At 39.3% G+C, this 21,116-nt stretch overlaps 2 protein-coding genes and 1 non-coding gene across 3 annotated transcripts in view; 1 reads left to right on the top strand and 2 right to left on the bottom strand.

Moving 5' to 3' along the window:
- Positions 1 to 1,811, top strand: part of LOC115217046 (sodium-dependent neutral amino acid transporter B(0)AT3-like) — a 213,656-nt gene extending 211,845 nt beyond the window's left edge. The window contains exon 12 of the transcript XR_005000125.1: positions 1,798 to 1,811. The gene's annotated coding sequence lies outside the window, so the exon portion shown is untranslated. The remainder of the gene's footprint in view (positions 1 to 1,797) is intronic.
- Positions 1,812 to 15,151: 13,340 nt separating this feature from the next.
- On the bottom strand, positions 15,152 to 18,978 carry LOC115211365 (interleukin 17-like protein). The gene is made up of 2 exons (XM_029780111.2): positions 18,921 to 18,978; positions 15,152 to 15,911 (listed from the first exon to the last, which is right to left on the bottom strand). Exons 1-2 carry the CDS (start codon positions 18,933 to 18,935, stop codon positions 15,384 to 15,386), a joined length of 543 nt encoding a protein of 180 aa, XP_029635971.1. The 5' UTR covers positions 18,936 to 18,978; the 3' UTR covers positions 15,152 to 15,383.
- On the bottom strand, positions 18,118 to 18,220 carry LOC115220376. Its single transcript, XR_003882519.1, has one exon. It is a non-coding gene; the product is annotated as a U6 spliceosomal RNA (small nuclear RNA).
- Positions 18,979 to 21,116: the final 2,138 nt, after the last annotated feature.

Below are 21,116 nucleotides of genomic sequence, written 5' to 3'. Positions count from 1 at the left end.
TAGGGCGAGATAGTGGTCACTCTAGCAGACAAAGGTCAGTAGTAAGAAAAAGAAGAAGGAGGAGGGAGGAGGGGAAGGGGTGGGGGCGTATGTAGCGGCCAGCGTTTGTTGAGTATAGTGTGTGTGTGTGTCCAGTGTCGTGGTGGTAAATGGCGAGTAGATTGAATGTGTGTAAGAGTAGTATATATTTAAGCAATGTGTGTATATGTGTGCGCGTGTGTGTAACGAAAAGGGGGGGTGTTAAGGAAAAAGGACTCCAGCTGAGGGGAAGATGGAAGAGGTCCCGCGGAGGAGGCGTGGGAAAACCCAACGACACGCGACGGTCCCAGGAACGGGCGGGAAGTCTGTCGGTTCCAGAGCGGGTGCCTGCGCGCGTATGCGTACGCGAACCGGCGCAAGCGCGTGCGTGCGCGAGCCTGCGAGTATTGTGCGTAAGTATGTATGTGTGTTGGATTTGTGAGCGTGTCTGTGTGTATGTCCTGTGGCAGTGTGTCCGATGAATGTATTTGAGTATTGTGTATGTATGTGTGTGCATAGATGTATGTCCGTGTGTGTGTGTGTGTGTGTATGTGTGTGAGTGTGTATGTATGTATGCGTGTGGGGTAGGGGGAGTTGTTGTTGTGCGCGTACATACAGGTGTGTGAGTGAGTTGTGTGTGTGTATGTATGTGTGAGTGTGTATGTATGTTTGTGTAGGATGCATGTATGTGTATGGGTGTATGTATGCGTGTGTGTATGTATGTATGTGTACGTGCGTGTGGTGTGTGTGTATGCGTGTAGGTGTGCGCGTGTGCATGCATGCATGCATGCATGCGTATGTGTGTGTGTGTGTGCATGTGTGTGGGTATATCTGTATGTGCGTATATGTTGTTGTGTGCGTACATGTGTGTGTGTGTGTATGCATGTGTGTGTATGTAGGTGTGTAGGGCGTGTGTGTATAGGTGTATGTATTTAAGTATGTATGGGTGTGTCCGTGTATGTGTGTATGTATGTGTGTGTATGTAGGTGTGTGGGCGTGTGTATATGTTGTGTTTATGTAGGTGTGTGGGCGTGTGTATATAGGTGTATTGTGTGTTTCTGGGGGTGTCCGTGCATGTTTGTGTGTGGTGTGTATGCATGTGTATGTAGGTGTGTGGTGTACGTGTGTAATGTATGTGTGTGCGTGTGTATGCGTGCGTGTGTGTATGTAGGGTGCGGTGTTGTGTGTGGGAGTGTAGGTGTGTGTGTGCGTGTGCGTGGCGTGTTTATGTTGGTGTGTGCGTATGTGAGTGTGAGTGTATGGGTGTTTGTCATGCATGTGTGTGCGCGTGCAGGTGAGTGTGTGTGTAAGTATGTGTGTGTGTATGTTTGTGTGAGTGTGTATGTGTGTATGTCTGTGTGTATGTATTGTGCGTATAGGATATGTGGGTATTGTGTGTGTATGTATATGGGTGTATGTATGTATGTGTGTGTGTGTGCATGTGTATAAGTATATGTGTGTGTGCGTATGTGTGTATATGTGTATGTGTGTGTTTATGTATGTGTGTATGTATGTGTGTAGGCGTGTGTGTGTGTAGATGTATGTATGGGTGTGTGTCCGTGTGTGTTTGTGTGTGTGTGTAGGTAGATGTGTGTCTTGAGTGAGGGTATGGCTGTGTAGGTGTGTGTGTGTATGAATGTAAGTGTGTGTGTATACAAGTGTAATGTATGTAGGTGTGTGTGTGTGTGTATGTGTACGTGTGCGTGTGTATGTGTGTGTGTGTATGCGTGTGAGTGTGAGTGTATGGGTGTATGTCTGTGTGTGTGTTGTCTGAAATAGGTATGTATGTGTATGTATGTATGTGTGTGTGTGTGTGCAGGTATGTTGTGTGTATGTGTGTGTGTGAGTAGGTGTGCGTGTATGTATGTGGTAGGGATGCATGCGAGTGTGTGGGTATGTATGCATACATACGCACGCGCACATCCGAAGCAAGCCCACACACACGAAGCGCGCTCACGCACACAACGCACAAGCATACAACGCGCAAGCCCAAGGGGCCGACCAAGGCCCCAGCGCGCGCCAATGCGCGCGAGCGCAAAGGCCCTCGACGCCCCGCTACGCGGGAACAGGGATCCATCAGCCAAAAACCGGAAAGCAGAAAAGAGGGGGGGCTGCCTGGATGCAAAAAGGTGTATGTGTGTGTGCATTCAGTGTAAGGTGTGCATGTGTAGGTATGTATGTATGTATGTGCCTACATGTATGTTTTGCATGTGGTGTGTGAAGTATGTACGTGCGGTGTGTGTGTGTGAGTGTGTGTGTATGTATGTGCGTATGTATGTGTGTGTGTATGTGTGTATGTATGTCTGTGTGTGTGTTGTGGTGTGTAAGTATGTATGTGTGTGCGTATGTATGATATGTGTGTGTGTATGTGCATGTTGGTTTGTATGTTAGTGTGTGTTAGTATGTCTGTAAGTGTGTGTGATAAATGTGTGAATGTATGTACGTAGCTGGGTCTACGTATGTGTGTGTGTGAACAGGCGTGGGGAGGTAGGTGGGTGGGTGGGGTGGGAGGTAGGTGGGTGGGTGGGTGGTGTGTGTGTGGTGTTGTCCACAAAAAAAAAAAAAAAAAAAAAAAAAAAAACGGATCTCAAGAGAGGGGGCTGTGTTAAGTCCGTGTGGGTTGTAGTTTGTAGGGTGAAGATGTAGCTTTGCTCCAAGTGGAGCCTGGAAAGGGGCGACCATGGTGGGGGGCGAGACCAAACACTGAGATGTCATCTAGGGAATGGCCGGCCGAGCGGAAGTGGCGTGCGACGGGAGAAAGAGAGTGTAGGCGAACGTCCCTCAAGTGTCAGTGAAAACGGTCGACAACCGCGTCCCGTCTGTCCTACATACAGCATCCCGCATAGTTGCATTTAATGCAGTAAATAAGGCCAGACGAGGTGGCACGTAAAAGAGTGCCTAATGCGTACAGTGTGCAGGTTGGAGCCGGTGACAGCGGTGGTGTTGGTGATGAAGGGGCAAGTGTTGCAACGGGATCTAGAGCAAGGAATGATCCGTGTGGGGCTGAGGGGGAAGGAGAGAGGGTGCTGTGGACCAGGAGGTCACGCAATTGCGGGCTCGTTTGAAAGAGGACAGGGGTAGGTTAGGGAAAATTGGGCGGGGTGGTGGGATCAAGCTGGAGGCGACGGAAGGCACGTAGTATCTTGCGACGAGGGGTAGGGTAGAGGGGTGGAAAAGGAGGGGGAAGGGGGTGCGGTTTGTGGGGGTGGCGGCTGGGGAAGGAGACAGGGCGGGTAGTGCGGGTCGATGCAACGGGCGCGGGTGAGGGCATCAGAGAGAGTATGGGTGGGTAACCTCGGAGTCTGAACATGCGGGCCAGGTATTGAGATAGGTCTCGAAATCCTGGTCGCGGCTGCACAACGTCGTCGGAGGCGGAGGAACTGGGAGTAGGGGATGGCTCGTTTGGTGTGGAAGGGTGGGAGGAAGAGAAGTTGAGATAGAGATGGGAATCCGTAGTTTAAGAAGGCGGTGGTGGTGAGAGAGCTGGAGGGGTGATCGATGCGGAGAGAGATGTCAAGGAAGTTGACAGAGGTGTTGGAGATGGTGGAGGTGAATTGAAGAGGAGGGGTGAAAGTTGGAAAGGAAAGAGATGAATTGGCAGAGAATTTCGCGGGAAAGGGAGGTGGCACCTACGCAGTCGTCGATATAGCGACCGAATAGTTCGGGGGTCGGCCCAGAGAACTGGGAGAACACTTGGGCCTCAATGTAGCCAAGAAAGAGATTGGCGAAATTGGGGCCCATCCTAGTTCCCATCGCGACCCCGGACACATGTTGGTACGTTTCCCCGGCGAACGTGAAGCAATTGAGGGTGAGGACGAGCTCAGCCAACCGGAGAAGGGTGGGGGAGCTGGGGGTGGGTCGGGACGACGGTCGAGGAAGTGTTGGAGGGCTAGGAGACCGTCATTGTGGGAATCACTGTGTACAGGGATTTTACATCTAAAGTGAAGGGGAGGTGTGAGGGGCTGGAAGGGAAGGAAAAGGAATTGAAGAGACGGAGGGCGTTGTTGGTGTCGTGTATGTGTGGATGGGAGGGCTGCGACTAAGGGGGACATGATGCGGTCGAGGTATAGGAGATGAGTTCAGTGGGGCAATTACAGGCAGAGACTATGGGACGGCCAGGATTAGGGTTTATGGATCTTGGGAAGGAAGTAGATGGTGGAGGTGCGGGGTGGTTCGGACGATGAGGTTGGGGGCGGTGAGGGGGAGAGCGAGGAGGAGATGAGGTCGTGGATGGTGGAGGACACTCGCTGTTGGTAGGAGGAGGTGGGATCGGAGGGGAGAGGCGATAGAAGAGTGGATTTTGAAAGCTGGTTGAGCGCTTCCTCCCTGTATAGGTCCGCGCGCCACACTACCACTGCCCCGCCTTGTCCGCCGGTTTGATGACAATGTCATCACGACGGCGGAGGTGGCGAAGGGCAATGGATTCGGCCCGAGTGAGGTTGGCTCGGCGGGTTTCTTGGTGCAAAGTTGAAACGGTGGACCAAAGCGTTACAGTCATGTACAAACGAATCTAGGCTACTGAAAAAGGCCTGGGGGCGGCGTCCAGATGGATGGACGACGCCCCAGCTCCAAAAGGCAATCCTGATTGTTGTGACGCTGCGGGGACGCGTGGTAGTATGCGCGAAGTTTGAGGCGGCGCAGGAACAGGTTGACGTCCGCCCGAGTCTCGAACTCATCACAGTGGCGCGTGAGTGGCGTGAAGCGGAGACCCTTACTGAGGAGGGAACGCTCAGCGGCGGAGAGGGGGAGGTGGGGGTATAGTGAACAACAGCGCGAGGAAGCGGGGTGGTGGGAGGACTAGGGGCATGCGGGGGGGTGCAGGGGTGTGAAGGGGAGGGTAGGGTTGTTTGGGGTGAAGATGGGTTAGGCGTAGGAAGGTCACGGTGGGGGGTGTTTGGGTCCGTGGAAGGGTGGGGTAGGTGCGAAGGAGGGGGGAACAGTGGGGGAGGATGGGGAAGGGGTGAGGGGTTGAGGAGGAGGTGGAGTTTTTTGTTTTTTGTGTGTGTGAGGTGGTTGTAGAGTTTGGTGGTTGAGATATATATATGTGTGTGTGTGTGTAAGTAAACATATTCATAAATGGATAGAGGGCTAGATAAATATATGTATAGATAGATATATAGATAGATAGATAGATAGATAGATAGATAGATAGATAGATAGATAGATAGATAGATAGATAGATAGGTAGATAGATAGATAGATAGAAAGACAGACAGACAGATAGCTTGATTGATAGATTAAAACAGAACGGCAATATACGTAACCCTGCGTATGTTTCTTTTACCTACCTGCTTACTAATATTTCTACATTCGCATCTTAATACTTACCACACCAACATTTTGTCATAACCGGGTATGTACACAAATAATAAGAGAAATTATTATCTATATTGTTGATACTTTAACCGCTCTTCTTTGTATATATAAAAATTTAGTATTCTGATAAGTGATATATTCCCACCAAATTCATTGTTTTTACCGGAAGAATATTTTTTACTGACTATCATGTAAGTATTATGTCAAATGTTGATCTTGCCATGTCAAATTTCCCTTGGTTGACTCATCACAGTCGGAAATGAGAACGTATTCACAGAGAAAAGCAGCATCATAAGAATATTATGTATTTGTTATGTTATGAAGGGTTTCGTCTATCATGAAGTGCTTAACCACAACGAATCAGTGCGCAGAAGTAAATTTGTGATTGTACAATTAATAGTGAAGGGACAGATTTTATTGATTAATTAAATCCATTCAGAGGAAAGAAGGGTTTTCTACATTTTCCTCTTCCCATGCGACCTTTAATTCTTTTCAGTGATATACACAAAAAATTATTTCGAAGACCGTAATCATAACAATAAGATATTTATACTTAAAGATGATACAATTAAGATTTACTTTAAAACAAAAAGAAAAACATATTCCTACGTACTTATGAAGAAAAAGACAACCAAAATAATTTGGCAAATTTTATATATATAATATATATATATATATATATATATAGTGCTTCGTTGATGTTGATCAGTTAGCTGATCGGCTTAAGCGGGGCAGGGTCGTTGTTTATTTATAATACATTCAGGCCTGCTGATGAATACGTAAGTATGAAATCACTGTGATACAGGTCTATATTTTTTAAATGTCTTACTTTGAAAAATTGCATTCGGTGGGATTAGTAATATTTTTGGTAGAAATGACTAATTGTCCCTCTTAGCGCGTGGCATGTATGTATAATGCCTTCTGGCATGTATGTATAATGCCCTCTATATATAAATTAATATGTTCAATAAGAAATAATTATTTTCGAAATTTTTTCTCTTATGAGGTTTTCACGCTATCTACCTGACAATTTCTTGTTAAGTTTTCCTTATTAAGTAGTTGTCCTTAATTGCTAAATTTTTATTCCGAAAAAACTTTTCCTCTCCCGAAATGCAATTCGTAAAAGTTTGCCATTTATCCGGATGTAATATATGTAAACTCACCCATGTGCTTCGTTGATGTTGATCAGTTAGCTGATCGGCTTAAGCGGGGCAGGGTCGTTGTTTATTTATAATACATTCAGGCCTGCTGATGAATACGTAAGTATGAAATCACTGTGATACAGGTCTATATTTTTTAAATGTCTTACTTTGAAAAATTGCATTCGGTGGGATTAGTAATTTTTTGGTAGAAATGACTAATTGTCCCTCTTAGCGCGTGGCATGTATGTATAATGCCTTCTGGCATGTATGTATAATGCCCTCTATATATAAATTAATATGTTCAATAAGAAATAATTATTTTCGAAATTTTTTCTCTTATGAGGTTTTCACGCTATCTACCTGACAATTTCTTGTTAAGTTTTCCTTATTAAGTAGTTGTCCTTAATTGCTAAATTTTTATTCCGAAAAACTTTTCCTCTCCCGAAATGCAATTCGTAAAAGTTTGCCATTTATCCGGATTTAATATATGTAAACTCACCCATGTGCTTCGTTGATGTTGATCAGTTAGCTGATCGGCTTAAGCGGGGCAGGGTCGTTGTTTATTTATAATACATTCAGGCCTGCTGATGAATACGTAAGTATGAAATCACTGTGATACAGGTCTATATTTTTTGAATGTCTTACTTTGAAAAATTGCATTCGGTGGGATTAGTAATATTTTTGGTAGAAATGACTAATTGTCCCTCTTAGCGTGTGGCATGTATGTATAATGCCTTCTGGCATGTATGTATAATGACCTCTATATATAATTATATATATATATATATATATATATAGAGAGAGAGAGAGAGAGAGAGTATTTTATGCATGTCATTGATAATTATCTAATTTTTGGGGTCCTTTTTACTATATATATATATATATATACATATATATATATATATATATATTATATATATATAATATATATATTATATAATATAAATATATATATATATATATATATATATACACACATAATTTACAATATAAGGGCAAAAGAAAAATTCTAATGCCAAATATGCCGAAAAAAAGACAAAAGTTGTCAATTAACCATTATAATTTATGCGTCTCGAAACAAACCGATAGAAATTTCTAAAAAATTCGTTATTACCGTATTGGACCAATTTCGGAGTTAATTCATAAGAATTTTCTCCTCTTCAGCGGCAAATACGCGAGATATAAGTGAAATACTTACTCATACCCATGGAAAAAGCAAACACCAAGTCCAGAGCAAACCTAAGTACCCCAAATATATCCAAAATAGAAAATCTTCGGCACGTCTCGAGACACGTGTGATTCGAATCAGAAACTTTCACAGAGTGATAGAGTCCGGAAGTGAACACTATTCAAATTTATAACTAATGTAGGATAAAATTTTTTTCGGAAAAAATTTTCATCAATGGCCAGCATATCAAAAAATACCTTTAAAGGTTAAATTCATAAATAATATACAATATAAGGACAAAAGAAAAATACTAATGCCAAATATGCCGAAAAAAAGACAAAAGTTGTCAATTAACCTTTATAATTTATGCGTCTCAAAACAAACCGATAGAAATTTCTAAAAAATTCGTTATTACCGCATTGGACCAATTTCGGAGTTAATTCATAAGAATTTTCTCCTCTTCAGCAGCAAATACGCGAGATATAAGTGCAATACTTACTCATACCCATGGAAAAAGCAAACACCAAGTCCTAAGCAGACCTAAGTACCCCAAATATACCCAAAATAGAAAATCTTCGGCACGTCTCGAGACACGTGTGATTCGAACCTTTAAAGGTATTTTTTGATATGCTGGCCATTGATGAAATTTTTTTCCCCAAAAAATTTTTATCCTACATTAGTTATATATATAAATATATATTATATTAAATTAGAGATAAAACCACTATTAGGCAAATCATACAATGAAAAACTTAAGCCAATACATACGATTATTTAATTTATATTATTTAAATATATAACAAAAATTATTTTAAAAATATAATTAATATAACACTACGATCGTTTCATGGCTGAAACGTAGTGTTATATTAATTATATTTTTTTTTAAAATTTTGTTATATATTTAAATAATATAAATTAAATAATCTTATGTAATGGCTTAAGTTTTTCATTGTATGATTTGCCTAATAATGGTTTTATCTCTAATTTAATATAATATAATATTTTACTATAAAATTGGATTCAATCCTAAATCTGATTTTTCCCTGTAAGTTTGGATTTATTCCCTAATATTTATTATTACATAAATATATATATATATATATACACGTTTGCATTGATGTATATCCAATCTAGAACTACTTACCTCCATTACACTTCCCCGATATATATATATATATATATATATATATATATATATATATATATATATATATTGACTTGAACGGTTTCACATTTTCAATAAAAGATTATCAAAAGTAAAATATAAAACTTTGTATAAGCTTTGTTGTATTAAAAAATGGTTATCATAGTTATATTTAAATACAGTTATACAGTCTTTGATAATGATGCGAAAATGTTAAGATGGTCTTTATGTTTAAACAGTTTACATTAAATGGGTAAATTCCACGTCAGTACCCTCTTTGATACGGTGTATATCTTCAGTGCTGATATAAGAATGGAGTGAAGTATATTCGTCTTGATGAGACTAACACATCTGTGTATGGACGAGCTAGAGATACCATCGGGGAAGGTTATGAAGCAAATAGAAGACACGGGCTCTAAGTACTTGGGGATATTGGAAATGGATAAATTGGTGGAGGAACAAATGACCGGACAGTTTAAGGTGGAATACTTGCACAGACTAAGTCAAAATTAAGAAGTTGAAATAAGATTGAAAGTGTAAACACCTGGGCGGTTTCAGTCCTTAGAGATGGAACGGGCTTAATCGCATAGACAGTCGACGAACTAAACAGCTTAGACAGAAACACAAATAAGTTGCTGATTAGATATGGCTTACTCCACCCAAAAAGTGACACAAGCAGACTGTATGTACCACGAGAAAGAGCGGAAGTGGACTGATTGAATACGAAGACAGAATTAGAGCAGAAAAAAACATTATAGAATTGTATGCAAAAAATGCCACAGAACCGCTATTATTGGAAGTAGGAAGGTTATGCTTGTTTAGGATGGAAGATTGCAAAGATAAAGCACTGTTCAAGCACTTGAGAATGAATGAAACTGAAAATTAGTGGCTAAAGAAGAATGCATGGACAATTTGATAGGGGTGTTGAATATAAAACAGGCAGAAAAAAAATGAAGATGGTTATGGATCACCAAATTCGATTTAAACCCGGAAACGGTGGTTTTAATTTGTGCTGCCCGAGAGCAAGCATGAAATACCAATTACATCAAATATAGAATAGACAACACATCAGAAATTGATAAGTGCAGCATTTTTGTACAAAATGGTGAAACCGTATCACATATTACCTGTCAATGTACGCCACTAACGCAAGGATTGTGCGTTAGACACTTTGCAACAAGTATTCACTTGATAGTGTAAAAAAAGTGGTACAAACATACATCTGAAGGCATCATGGAAAATGATAATGCAAAGATTCTATGGTATTTTACAATTCGGTGTGACTATAATACAGAGAATAGAAAACCAGACATAGTGTTAATTGAGAAAGAGGGTAAACGAAGCTGGATCATGTTCAGCTGACAACAAGGCATGCGATAAGGAAGAAAGAAAAGTCGATAGATATGACAGGTTAGCTTGGGAGATTAAACAGTTGTCGTCGTTGTGGTCGCTGAAAAATGTGGTAGGAACACCAATAATTGTCGGAAAGCTGGGAACAATAAGTAAAAATCTTGAGTAGTACATAGAACATATAGAGGCTGCAGTAGTAGTGGAGCAGATGCAGAAATCAGCTCTGCTCGTAAGAGCTTGAATAATCTTGATGGTACTCGAAAAATAAGGGTTGTTTCCTTAGTTCACTGTAGTTAACAGCCAAAACAGTGGTACGTCTCCAGCGTTCCAGGTTGTGCAACGACAATGTAATAATAATAATAATTGCCTCACAGACCCGCCCGAGAATATGGGAAACACTGTTATTAATATAGAAAATCACGAATGCAAACAATTTAGTTGATGTGAATATATTTTGTGTAAATGTGTATGCACACACACACACACACACACACACACACACACATACACACGCCCATAAATACATATATATATGTGACTGCGTCAGGGCGCGTTGTGCATACTGAAAGTTCTGTCTTTTCTGTGTTCACGGATTGGACGCTTCGTTGAGCATGTCACTCCAATTCGCGTCTGACGAAACGGCCTAGCCTTCCTGCAGAACTCATATCCTCAATGAATCGTGGGTTAAATTTTGGTTTCATCGAGTGCATGCTTACTCACGCGTAAATAAACATCTAAAATATTAGCTACGACTATCTAGTCTTTTGTGAGTTACAGCTATGGTTTTCTAAATAGATTTGAACGTACACACTTATGTAATCAAGTATGTATTTATAAGGGTATCACATGGCATCAAAAATGAATCATTCCAGTAATTGTTTTTGACAATAGCTTTTCTCGTGTAACAAGGTTGCAGCTATGATTTACGTATGTATGTAATTATGTATGTATGTATGTATGTATGTATGTATGTATGTATGTATTATGTATGTATGTATTTATGTATTTATGTATGTATGTATGTATGTATTTATGTATGTGTGTGTGTTTGCGCATGTGTATGTATATGTGCGTGTGTGTGCGAGACTGTGCACGCGTCTTTATGTCTTTGGCCCTCAACACCGGTTGACAAACGGTGCTGTTATGTTTACATTCAGCAACTTAACACTGCCGCAAAATGATCGTTGGGATAAGTGCCAAGTTTGAAAAACTGACTGGTGTTAATTCAATAACCTAAAATTTCTTGAATGCGGTGTCACTGGCCGCAATCTCATGACCGAAAAAAGTAAGTACCTAGATACACATATATTTTGTGTGTGTGTGTGTGTGCCTATAATTCCTTATTCATTAATTCTTTTACTTCATTCAGTCACTAGACAGCGGCCATCCTGGAGCACCAGCTTGGAGGCTTTTAGTTAAAAATATCGAGCCGAGAACATATTTTCTAAGTCTAGTAACTATTCAAACCTTCTCTTTTGCCGGAACGCTACCTTACAATTATAGCAACACGCGAACACATGCTTCTGGATCGGTCATGCGGGTGATAAACACATACACAATAACAAACGCACACACGCACACACATGCACATGCACGTGGTCATGCACAGCCATAAGCACGCGCGCATATACACACTCATATTCGACGGGCTTCTTTCCGTTTCCGTCTACCAAATCCACTCACAAGTCTTTGGCCAGCCCGTTGCTATGGTAAAACACACTTGTCAAGTCAGAATAAACCCAGAACCATGCGTTTGGGAAGCAAGATTCTTTTCTGCTCTAGGCACAAGGACCGAAATTTTGGGAGAGGAAGCCAGTCGATTAGATCGACCCCAGATTGCAACTGGAACTTAATTTATTTAGCCCGAAAGGATAAAAGGCAAAGTCGACCTCGGTGGAATCTGAACTCACAACTTAAAGATATTTCTCCCGGCGTGATAACGTTTCTGCCCGTTCGCCGCCTTCTGCAGGGCTTCTTACCACAGAGCCATGGCACATACAAAAAAACTCTTATTATATGTTATGCTGATCTGTTATAGGGGTGATAATAAAAAGTACTCCCACGAGCGTGAGGTAAATATCGTTTAATATGCACAGGATTTAAATGTAAGCTACTCTAAGTACCATTCTTCTGACATTGCGAAAGTCGGACGATCTTGTATTGCATCTTGTATATCATCATGTTTACCGTTCAAGAGGAAACGCAATGTGACTTGTCTGAGAAATTGCAAGAAAGAACGGGAGAAACATAGTATCGAGAGAAATATATATAATAAAACGATTTGAAAGCATGGAGAGATGGTAGATAAGAGTTGTGTCCCTTCGATTAGGAATTAAAGCTTGGTGAGGTGGATTTGACAGTGAAATATTTGAAGCTGTGTTAAAAACTGTATCGTATTTAAAAGGTACAGCTCATCGGAGTAGCCACTCTACTTTGTTCAGTGGAAATACGGCTTGAGGTTCGTCGGTATACAATTAATTTGATATGAAAATAAGAATGTTTATTACGATTTATTTATGCGATATCAATATAGCTTCTGTACTGTCCACCGAGTCCAGTCTTCACATGCATAAGTTGACAAGCTCTAGCTCACAGAGAGATTCGAAGTCGTCGGCTACATACACAATGGTCTATACGGCCTATGGAAGCCTTGCCCAAGGTGTGACCACTGTTATATGCAGACATTTTTGTGGATCCATGGGCGGGAGCTAAGTGTCAGGTGAGACACCAAACGGGCGAACAACTCCGAAGGGCATCTCAAGTTCTACACTTACTACCCCATTCAGACGACCTATGCATCGCATTGCAGGGGCACAATAAAAACACGAACTGTCCAACTCGTCACCTGCAGTTCCAGCAGATAACCAGTGCCCCGTTTTCTCGATCCATTTGATTTCCTTCTTAATGTATTTGATTTATAACACGCAAATCACTAAGTTTACCTTCCATATAGGAATTGGCTTACAAAAGATTTGCTTACTTTGTTTGCGGGAAAAATTTAGGTCCTGGAACTAAACTTTATTTAACGTGTTTCCTGGGATTCTTTGGTGCTTATTTCAGTTCCCAAATTTCCATGTTGTCAAATAACGTCAAGAATTCTGAATTCATTATTTTGTAGTTAGCAGGTAATTGCGGCATTATTCCTTAACATACTTAGGGAAAATGATTTGTAAAATGTGGATTTTGAGATTTATCATTGGTTATTTGCCTTCCTGAAGTATTATCGTAACACGTTAGGCGAATTGAAAACTATTTTTCGTATATTTCTTCGATTCTTGACTCAGTTCGTTCGTATCAGAGGTGAATATATAGTGTGTCGTATGAGTGAGGTAATACCGCGAAATTTATACCTGGATTAAATGTGTCATAGGCAGAAAGACGAGGTCAATCTGTATAAACGGTCATAGTGTTATCTCGAAAGGGCTTTTCCTTCCAGTGTGTAGCAAGAAAACTAAATTTAACGGCATATTTTGGGGTTTTGTGTATTTATTCGTGTTCAGCTACCAATGCAGCAAGTGGGTGGAGATTTACAGTTTTTATTCAAGTCAGAGAATGAAAATATGGAAATAAGAAAGGACACGTTATGTATTGAAAAACATTTTTTATTGATATTAGAATACAGTTTTTTTACAATAAAATAGATATATGATACAAGTTAACATATATGTCTTAAGGTTTGCGTTATGGAAAAGCAAAAGAAAATTATATTAAAACAGTTTTGCAATCATTCTACGGATGATAAATATAATTGTAATTATATACATAGATAAAAATTAAATAATATATCTTTAGAAGTATATTCTTTCAGTTATAATAACATATATATATATATATATATATATATGTGTGTGTGTGTGTGTGTGTGTGTGTGTGTGTGTGTGTGTGTGTGCGTGTGTGCGTTTGTGTATGTGTGTGAAGGAGCATGTGTGCCTGCAAATACACACACGCACAAACAGACACTCACGCCTACATTTGCTAGCATACATGTATGAAGTTATGTTAAAATATATACAAAAATACTTATATATATTGTGTTTCAAAGTTACGTATCAGTTAGAATTGAATATTTATGTAAATATTACATAAACGTTATTATTAGTGAGAATGTACTGGTAGACTGAGTACTAGTGTTTAAGTAACTATATGATATGGATATTGATACAGATAATATTGCGGCTATCACAGTAATCTCTATCAGGTAACATGATCATCAATTGCAACGTAGTGTCATGTCCAATATCGGCGGATGCTCGCTTTCTTTATTGGAATTAATTTGTGAATATAAAATTGTTTTGTAAAAGATGAGCAATGATATGAACGAAAACATGTTAGTATAAATCGTTGCATAGTTAAATTAATACATGAAAAAATTTATGAAACTGCTGTAATTCTACCTCACATTTATGTACTTAAATATAAAACAAAATGACGGTCAGATATGCACTCTCTCAAGTTAATGCACTTAACATTTATGAATATTCTTCCTATATTTTTGAAATGTTACTCAAATGGAATGGAATGTTGTTCATTACTTCCAGAATTATTACAATTATTATCAGAATGCCAGCAAAGTAAGATAACATGTGCACTTTCATGTGTATGCAGGTCTCTATATTTATATGCATTGTTGATATTTATAATGAGGATTAAACCTTGAATATCGAAGTATTTCACGTTAGGAACATGTAGCGTATATGTAAATGCATTCAACACCATTTATATAAAGTATCTTGATATAGGTTTAGGTTAAAAAAAAGTGAAATGTTAATAATGACTTAAATATGATAATAAGCAACATAAGTTAAATATGATTGCAAGCAAAATAGAAAGACCAAATAATTTGTAAGAAATATGTCTCATTTACGAAACAGCTGTTACGAAACAAAACTGTTTTTTGCCAATAAATACATGTATTAATGCATTTATAAATGTATGCTTATATACGTCTAATTATATGCATATTTCTTTAGAAATGTATAAATTTATATTTATATGTATATGTGCGTGTGTATGTGCGTGTGTTGTGTCTATGTATAAACACAGATAGAGAATGAATGACAGAAAGAAGGAAATAGTGAGAGAGAACGCATCTTAATATGTTCCCTTGTATGATATATTGTGTGTGTGCATGTTTCGTACGTGTTTCGTATAACAACCACATAGTGGTTTACTTAAACTTCCATAACATTATGAAAACCATTTGTGTTACGCACATTTGAATGTTTGATGATGTTGGCGGATATTACGACTCATATTCGTCGTCATTTCCTCCAGATATTACATCAACTTTCCGTGCGCACACACAGGCTGTAGGAACCTCGATGACACTTGGTTTATAAACGTACAGTCCATCAACACATTCAGCTGTACGTTTCAGGACAGTCATTGGAGTATACACCATCACACATTGATGGTTACTGTCAGAGTCCAGACAGTCTGTACAGCGACACACGACTTCTGTGAGTGAAGGAGGAAAATATGTAGAATTGTGGGTAATTTTCAGGTACCATGGGCAGGTTGAACGCTCGCGTATGATATCAGTAGATACAGAAGATGTAGGGCAAGTTTTATCCCCTACGGTCAGTGATTGTTGGTCACTTCCAGCTGGAGCTATTTCAGCTGGTAGAAAAAAGTTATTGCCGATCGCTGTGCTGTATAGTTTCTCGTACTGAACTTTCAAGTCGTTTGGTATATTACATTGAGTCGGAATTGACGCCGAAGATATGAACAATACGACGTTGGTGAGGAGAATTACAACCTGGAGGAGAACCTGTGTGATAAAAAATGTTTATGTGAAGTTGAGTAATTGCAGTTCAGAAATCAAGTATAATATACTACTTGTACCGCTCACATCAACTCACTCACTTACTGACTGACTAACTAACTCACTCTCTCACTCACTCACTCACTCACTCACTCACTCACTCACTCACTCACTCACTCACTCACTCACTCGCTCATTCACGCACTCTCTCACTCTCTCAGTCTTTTTGCTAAAGTATGTATGTGTGAATGCATTTTTAAATGTATGCTTATATACTTGTAAACATATGCATATTTCTATACACATGTATATATTTATATTTGTATGTATATATGTGTGTGTATGTGTGTGAGTGTATGTGTTACAATATCATAATAATTCTGATTGAGATAGGCATCATTAATTATAATATGGATTCGAAAATACAATCAACATCGTTAATATCATAAAAAACTAATGTAGATTTACAAATCTGTGCATCGAAATAGAAAAACGATTACATATAACAACACTATACACTGTTTTCGAATATTTGTACTTGACAATCCACAAATGAGTAATAGAATACAGGAGAGAATACAATCTTAAATCTCAAAATATTTCATATTCCGTAAGTTATGTGTAAAATAGCCATTAACCTATGTTCGCCTTCGTAACTCTTTATTATTTAATAGATTCTCTAGTGTAATTTTTTCTTGTAAATAATGGTACTATTCATCTTTTATTATGTCATTAAATCTATGTAGTCCCTTAAATTCAAGTATCCATCCCCAAAATAAGCTTAAACTAAGATAAAGTCAGCATAAACTCATACTGTATAGAAAATACTACACCGATCTTATTGTTTTTGTTGTTGTTATTATTATTATTATTATTATTATTATTATTATTATTATTATTATTATTATTATTATTATTATTATTATTATTATTATTATTATTATTATTATTATTATTATTATTATTATTATTATTATTCAGGTGACTGCCTGGAATCGAACTCGGAATCTTGGAGTTAGTAGACAGCGCTAATTACCATTCATATACAAACAAAACGACCCTTCTGTCTTCCGCCCATCTTTCACCTCTACGCCTATGCATCTTCAATAGTCTCATTATTAAACACTAATCTTGAAACTTATTCCTCCTCCCACTACCCTCTATTTAAATACCTCCAAATACACTTAGTTCTCCATAAGATCATTTCGTCCTGAATATCCATTCTGTCAACAGCTCAAATTTACGAGTGTATCCCTGAAAACTGAGGCTGGTATTATCCCAAGTTGTAATCAATTTAAAATATCTGTTTCTAATCTAAAAAGCATATATATATATATATATATATAATCTGTACCAGATGAAGGACCAAATTTGTTAAGTAAACTGTATTAAACACACACACACACACACACACACACACACACACACACACACACACACATAGTTCTACACATATGCTTTCGTTTTGAAAAATACAACATTGAACAAAGGATATTCTAATATTTGAATGAAACCATTTTACTTTAATTTGTAGAACCAGTTACTCCTGTATGATAAAACTTAATATTTATTCAACTGTCAATCATTGAGATATTAGACTAAATCAATTAAAGATCAGACAACAGACTCAGTGGTTGTCAGTTTGTATTCTGTCATCTGTATCTTCAACACAAGAAAGTCTCTTTCTCAAGTATGGACCTTATGAAATTTTGCTCATATATGATCTAAGTTATATGATGTATAAAAACAAGTAATACACAAATAAAAATCTGTAAATATAAAACCATCCGAATTTCTGAGTACCTTATTTCTTCTAATATAAAAATCCCGTACATCATCTCCAAACCTTCCAATATGTATATATGTATATGTGTGTGTGTGTGTGTGTGTTTGTGTGTGTACATGTATACATAGGTATATATATGTGTGTGTACATATATATATATATATATATATATATATATATAAATATATATATACACAGGTAGTGCTATTAAGTTAGACATGGCCTGGGCCAATAATGGCCGAAACCTATCAAAGTATCAAAGTATATATATATACATACATATATATATATATATATATATATATATATATATATATACATATATATGTATGCATGTATGTATGTATGCATAAGGGGGTTACTCTTTTACTCTTTTATTTGTTTCAGTCATTTGACTGCGGCCATGCTGGAGCACCGCCTTTATTTCTAAATATGGAACGCTTCACGAATTTGCGTGTCATCCTTGCGCAGGGGCCATGTTAATCTTCTCTGTATCGTTCCAATTTTAGTATATGTATTGCCGAAATAATCTTTTTTCCTAAAAAGCTTTTTAAAACTCTATGTACAGAGTTTATGAAACTTTCTAAAAGATAATTTTGAGGGCATATATCTCAGTGGTTAGAGCATCTGTCTCATAATCATGGGGTAAAACATTCGATTTCCGTGCCGGGCTGTGTTTTGTGTTCTTAAGCAAAACCCTTTATATGGCGTTGCTCTATTTCCCTCTGCTGTGGAAATGAGGTGCGACGTCACAGGTGCTAAGTGGTGTCGGCCTTTGCCTTTACCTATTCAACAATCGATGGCGTGGAGAGGGGAATCTGGTATGCACTGGCCGGACTTAATTCTTTGGTGAAGAATATTCTTGGAAGAATCCCTTGGACATTCAGGACGAAAGGTTTTATTTCTTTTAATCAAGAAATAACTAAAGAGATAGGGAAATGAATACACAGTTTATGTGCTACATATCCTTCTGTTTTAAGTTTCTTTAAATCATTTGCACAAATTCTACTTGTAGGAAAACATACGGGGCCATTGATAAAAATATATATGTAGAATTAAATTAATATACCACAGCCATAGAAATACGTATCACATGTATAGTACTAATCTGCGTTAAGTACATAAGCAAAATGCTGCACTCATTCCTATGAATGATAGAAGAGTAAGCAAAGACATAAGACTGAACATATAAATATTACAGTTGATATTAACAAGGTTTGTCTACTTACGTTGGTGGTATTCATTATAATGGATGGTCACTTGGAATGGAAAGAATTACAATCTTAGTATATATGTATGTATTTTCAGAGAAATCTTGAGAGTGCTAGTTTATCAAAATGATATTCGCTTGTGATGATTACAGCTCATCTGAGATTACTTATATATAATATTTTCACCGTGGAATTACCATATGTCACAAAGATTAATGAAAATTTTAAAAATTATTAATATAAACAGGAGGAACTAACACATTTATGGAAAATATTTGCTTCCGGTAATGTGAAGGATCTGGTATTAAGTGAAATAAATTGTAATCTATATAAATTGCAGAGCGCCTGAAGTAACCAGGACATGGTTTATGTTGTGTTTCCTCTTTTACCTGTTAATCGGGTGTGGTAAGTTGAGAAGTGTCTTAAGACACAGGAACATAGACACAATGAACTAACGTATTGAGTAATTTTCCGATCTATTTTCAAAATATTTTATTACTTCTCTTATCTATCTATCTATCTGTATTGACTCTTGAGCCATTACTGCGGAAGCTGGCGACTCTGAGGGGCATCCCGCGAGAATTGGGATGCGGGACGAGCGTGTCTGCATACGCGGACGACGTCACCGTCATAGTGTCAAGCCACGACCACATCGAGCGGGTCGGCGAGACACTGAAAGACTACGAAATGTGACAGGAGCGAAAAATCAACCGGGAAATGTCAGTGGGCTTGCGGCTCGGCACCTGGAGAAGCAAACCCATGCCGTCCACCAGTACCTCCGTCGTGCGACGCTGGACAGACGGCCCGGTTGAGTTGCTCGGGGTCTGGTTCGGTCCAGACCTCCAAATGGAGAAGAACTGGAACGAGATAACGTGTAGGTTGGACACTCTTGCCCAGCAATGGGCCGAGAGGAAACTGTCTCTAAAAGGTCGGGCGGAGGTGGCGAACGCGTACATCGCGTCCATCATCTACTACCGCCTGACCGTCGTACCTTGTCCCGACCCTACCATCACCAAACTAGAACGCATCCTCTTCCGCTTCTTGTGGAAAGGATGCGTCCCGATGGTCAGGCGATCCATTTGCTGTCAACACCCGTTAAAATGAGGGCTGGGCATGCCGTTGTTGATGATGCGCAGACACGCGCTGAGACTGCGACATCTCCGGCTCTATGTAGACGACGGTGAATAGGTGTGGTTGCCGTTTTTGAGTCACGCATTCCCGCAACTCGTCTCCATGACCGAACTACAGTCGTGGATCAAAAAGAGGCCGAGGAAGGGCGAATGGCACCGCGAGTGTCGCGTTGCTCTCAAGCAACTCTGCCGTCCCGGGTCGACCTTGACTGACTTCAACACAACCAAAGCATTCTATAGGGGGATTAGTGGAGGGGAGGTACGACGACGAGCTCGGGGCAAACCTGGGCGTCGACGAGGAATACCTGACCCGCCTGTTTCAAACGACTTTCGGCCCGGGACCTATGGACAACTTCCACAGATCCCTGGCCTGGCGGTGCTACCGAGAAGCGCTACCCGTTCGGGATAAGCTCTATAGGCATGGCTCGAGAAACACGGGGCCGACCTGCCCGAGATGCGGGTAGAGCGACGAAACCGCTCTGCACGCAATCGTGCAGTGTCCAGCAATTTCCGACTTGTGGGCTTATGTCGAGCGACTGCTGTCACGTGTGGGACGTGTCGGTTTATCAGCCGAGTCTATCGTTAATATCGTCACGCCTCCTTCCTTCAAACGGGAAGGAAGAGCTATTTTTATCATACTTGTGGCTATGGCGAAATAATGTATCTGGTGGACGCACCTGAAAGGATTAGAGACAAACACTTTCCTCTCTGGTCAATCTCTCATCAACTTCTTCAAATATCACTTGAAGAGGAAAGTGAGAGTAGAGAGGCAAGTTTTGTCTAGTGAATGTTTTAAAAAAAGATGGGTGAATGTAGCAAGGATGGCACGTATGAATGACGAAGCCACCTTGACTTTGATTCTATGAAGCGTAAAAATTAATACAGAGAGTTGCTTATTTGCAAAAAAAAATAAAAGAACGAAATATAACATGTAACTTCATTGACCGAGGTTACCGTGGTCTTTTCCGTAGGCTTTTCTTTCCACGGGTAAACCTCACCTGTCCTCCTCCCCTTTACACTTTATATTGACATTTCTGTGATTACGATCCCTATTGATCAACTTTTTTTCCCTCTCCCCTTTCCC

This window comes from Octopus sinensis, linkage group LG1, assembly GCF_006345805.1.
Source record: "Octopus sinensis linkage group LG1, ASM634580v1, whole genome shotgun sequence".
Lineage (NCBI taxonomy): Eukaryota > Metazoa > Mollusca > Cephalopoda > Octopoda > Octopodidae > Octopus > Octopus sinensis.
Note: the sequence above shows the minus strand (reverse complement) of the source record. Positions and strands in the feature narration are given on the sequence as shown.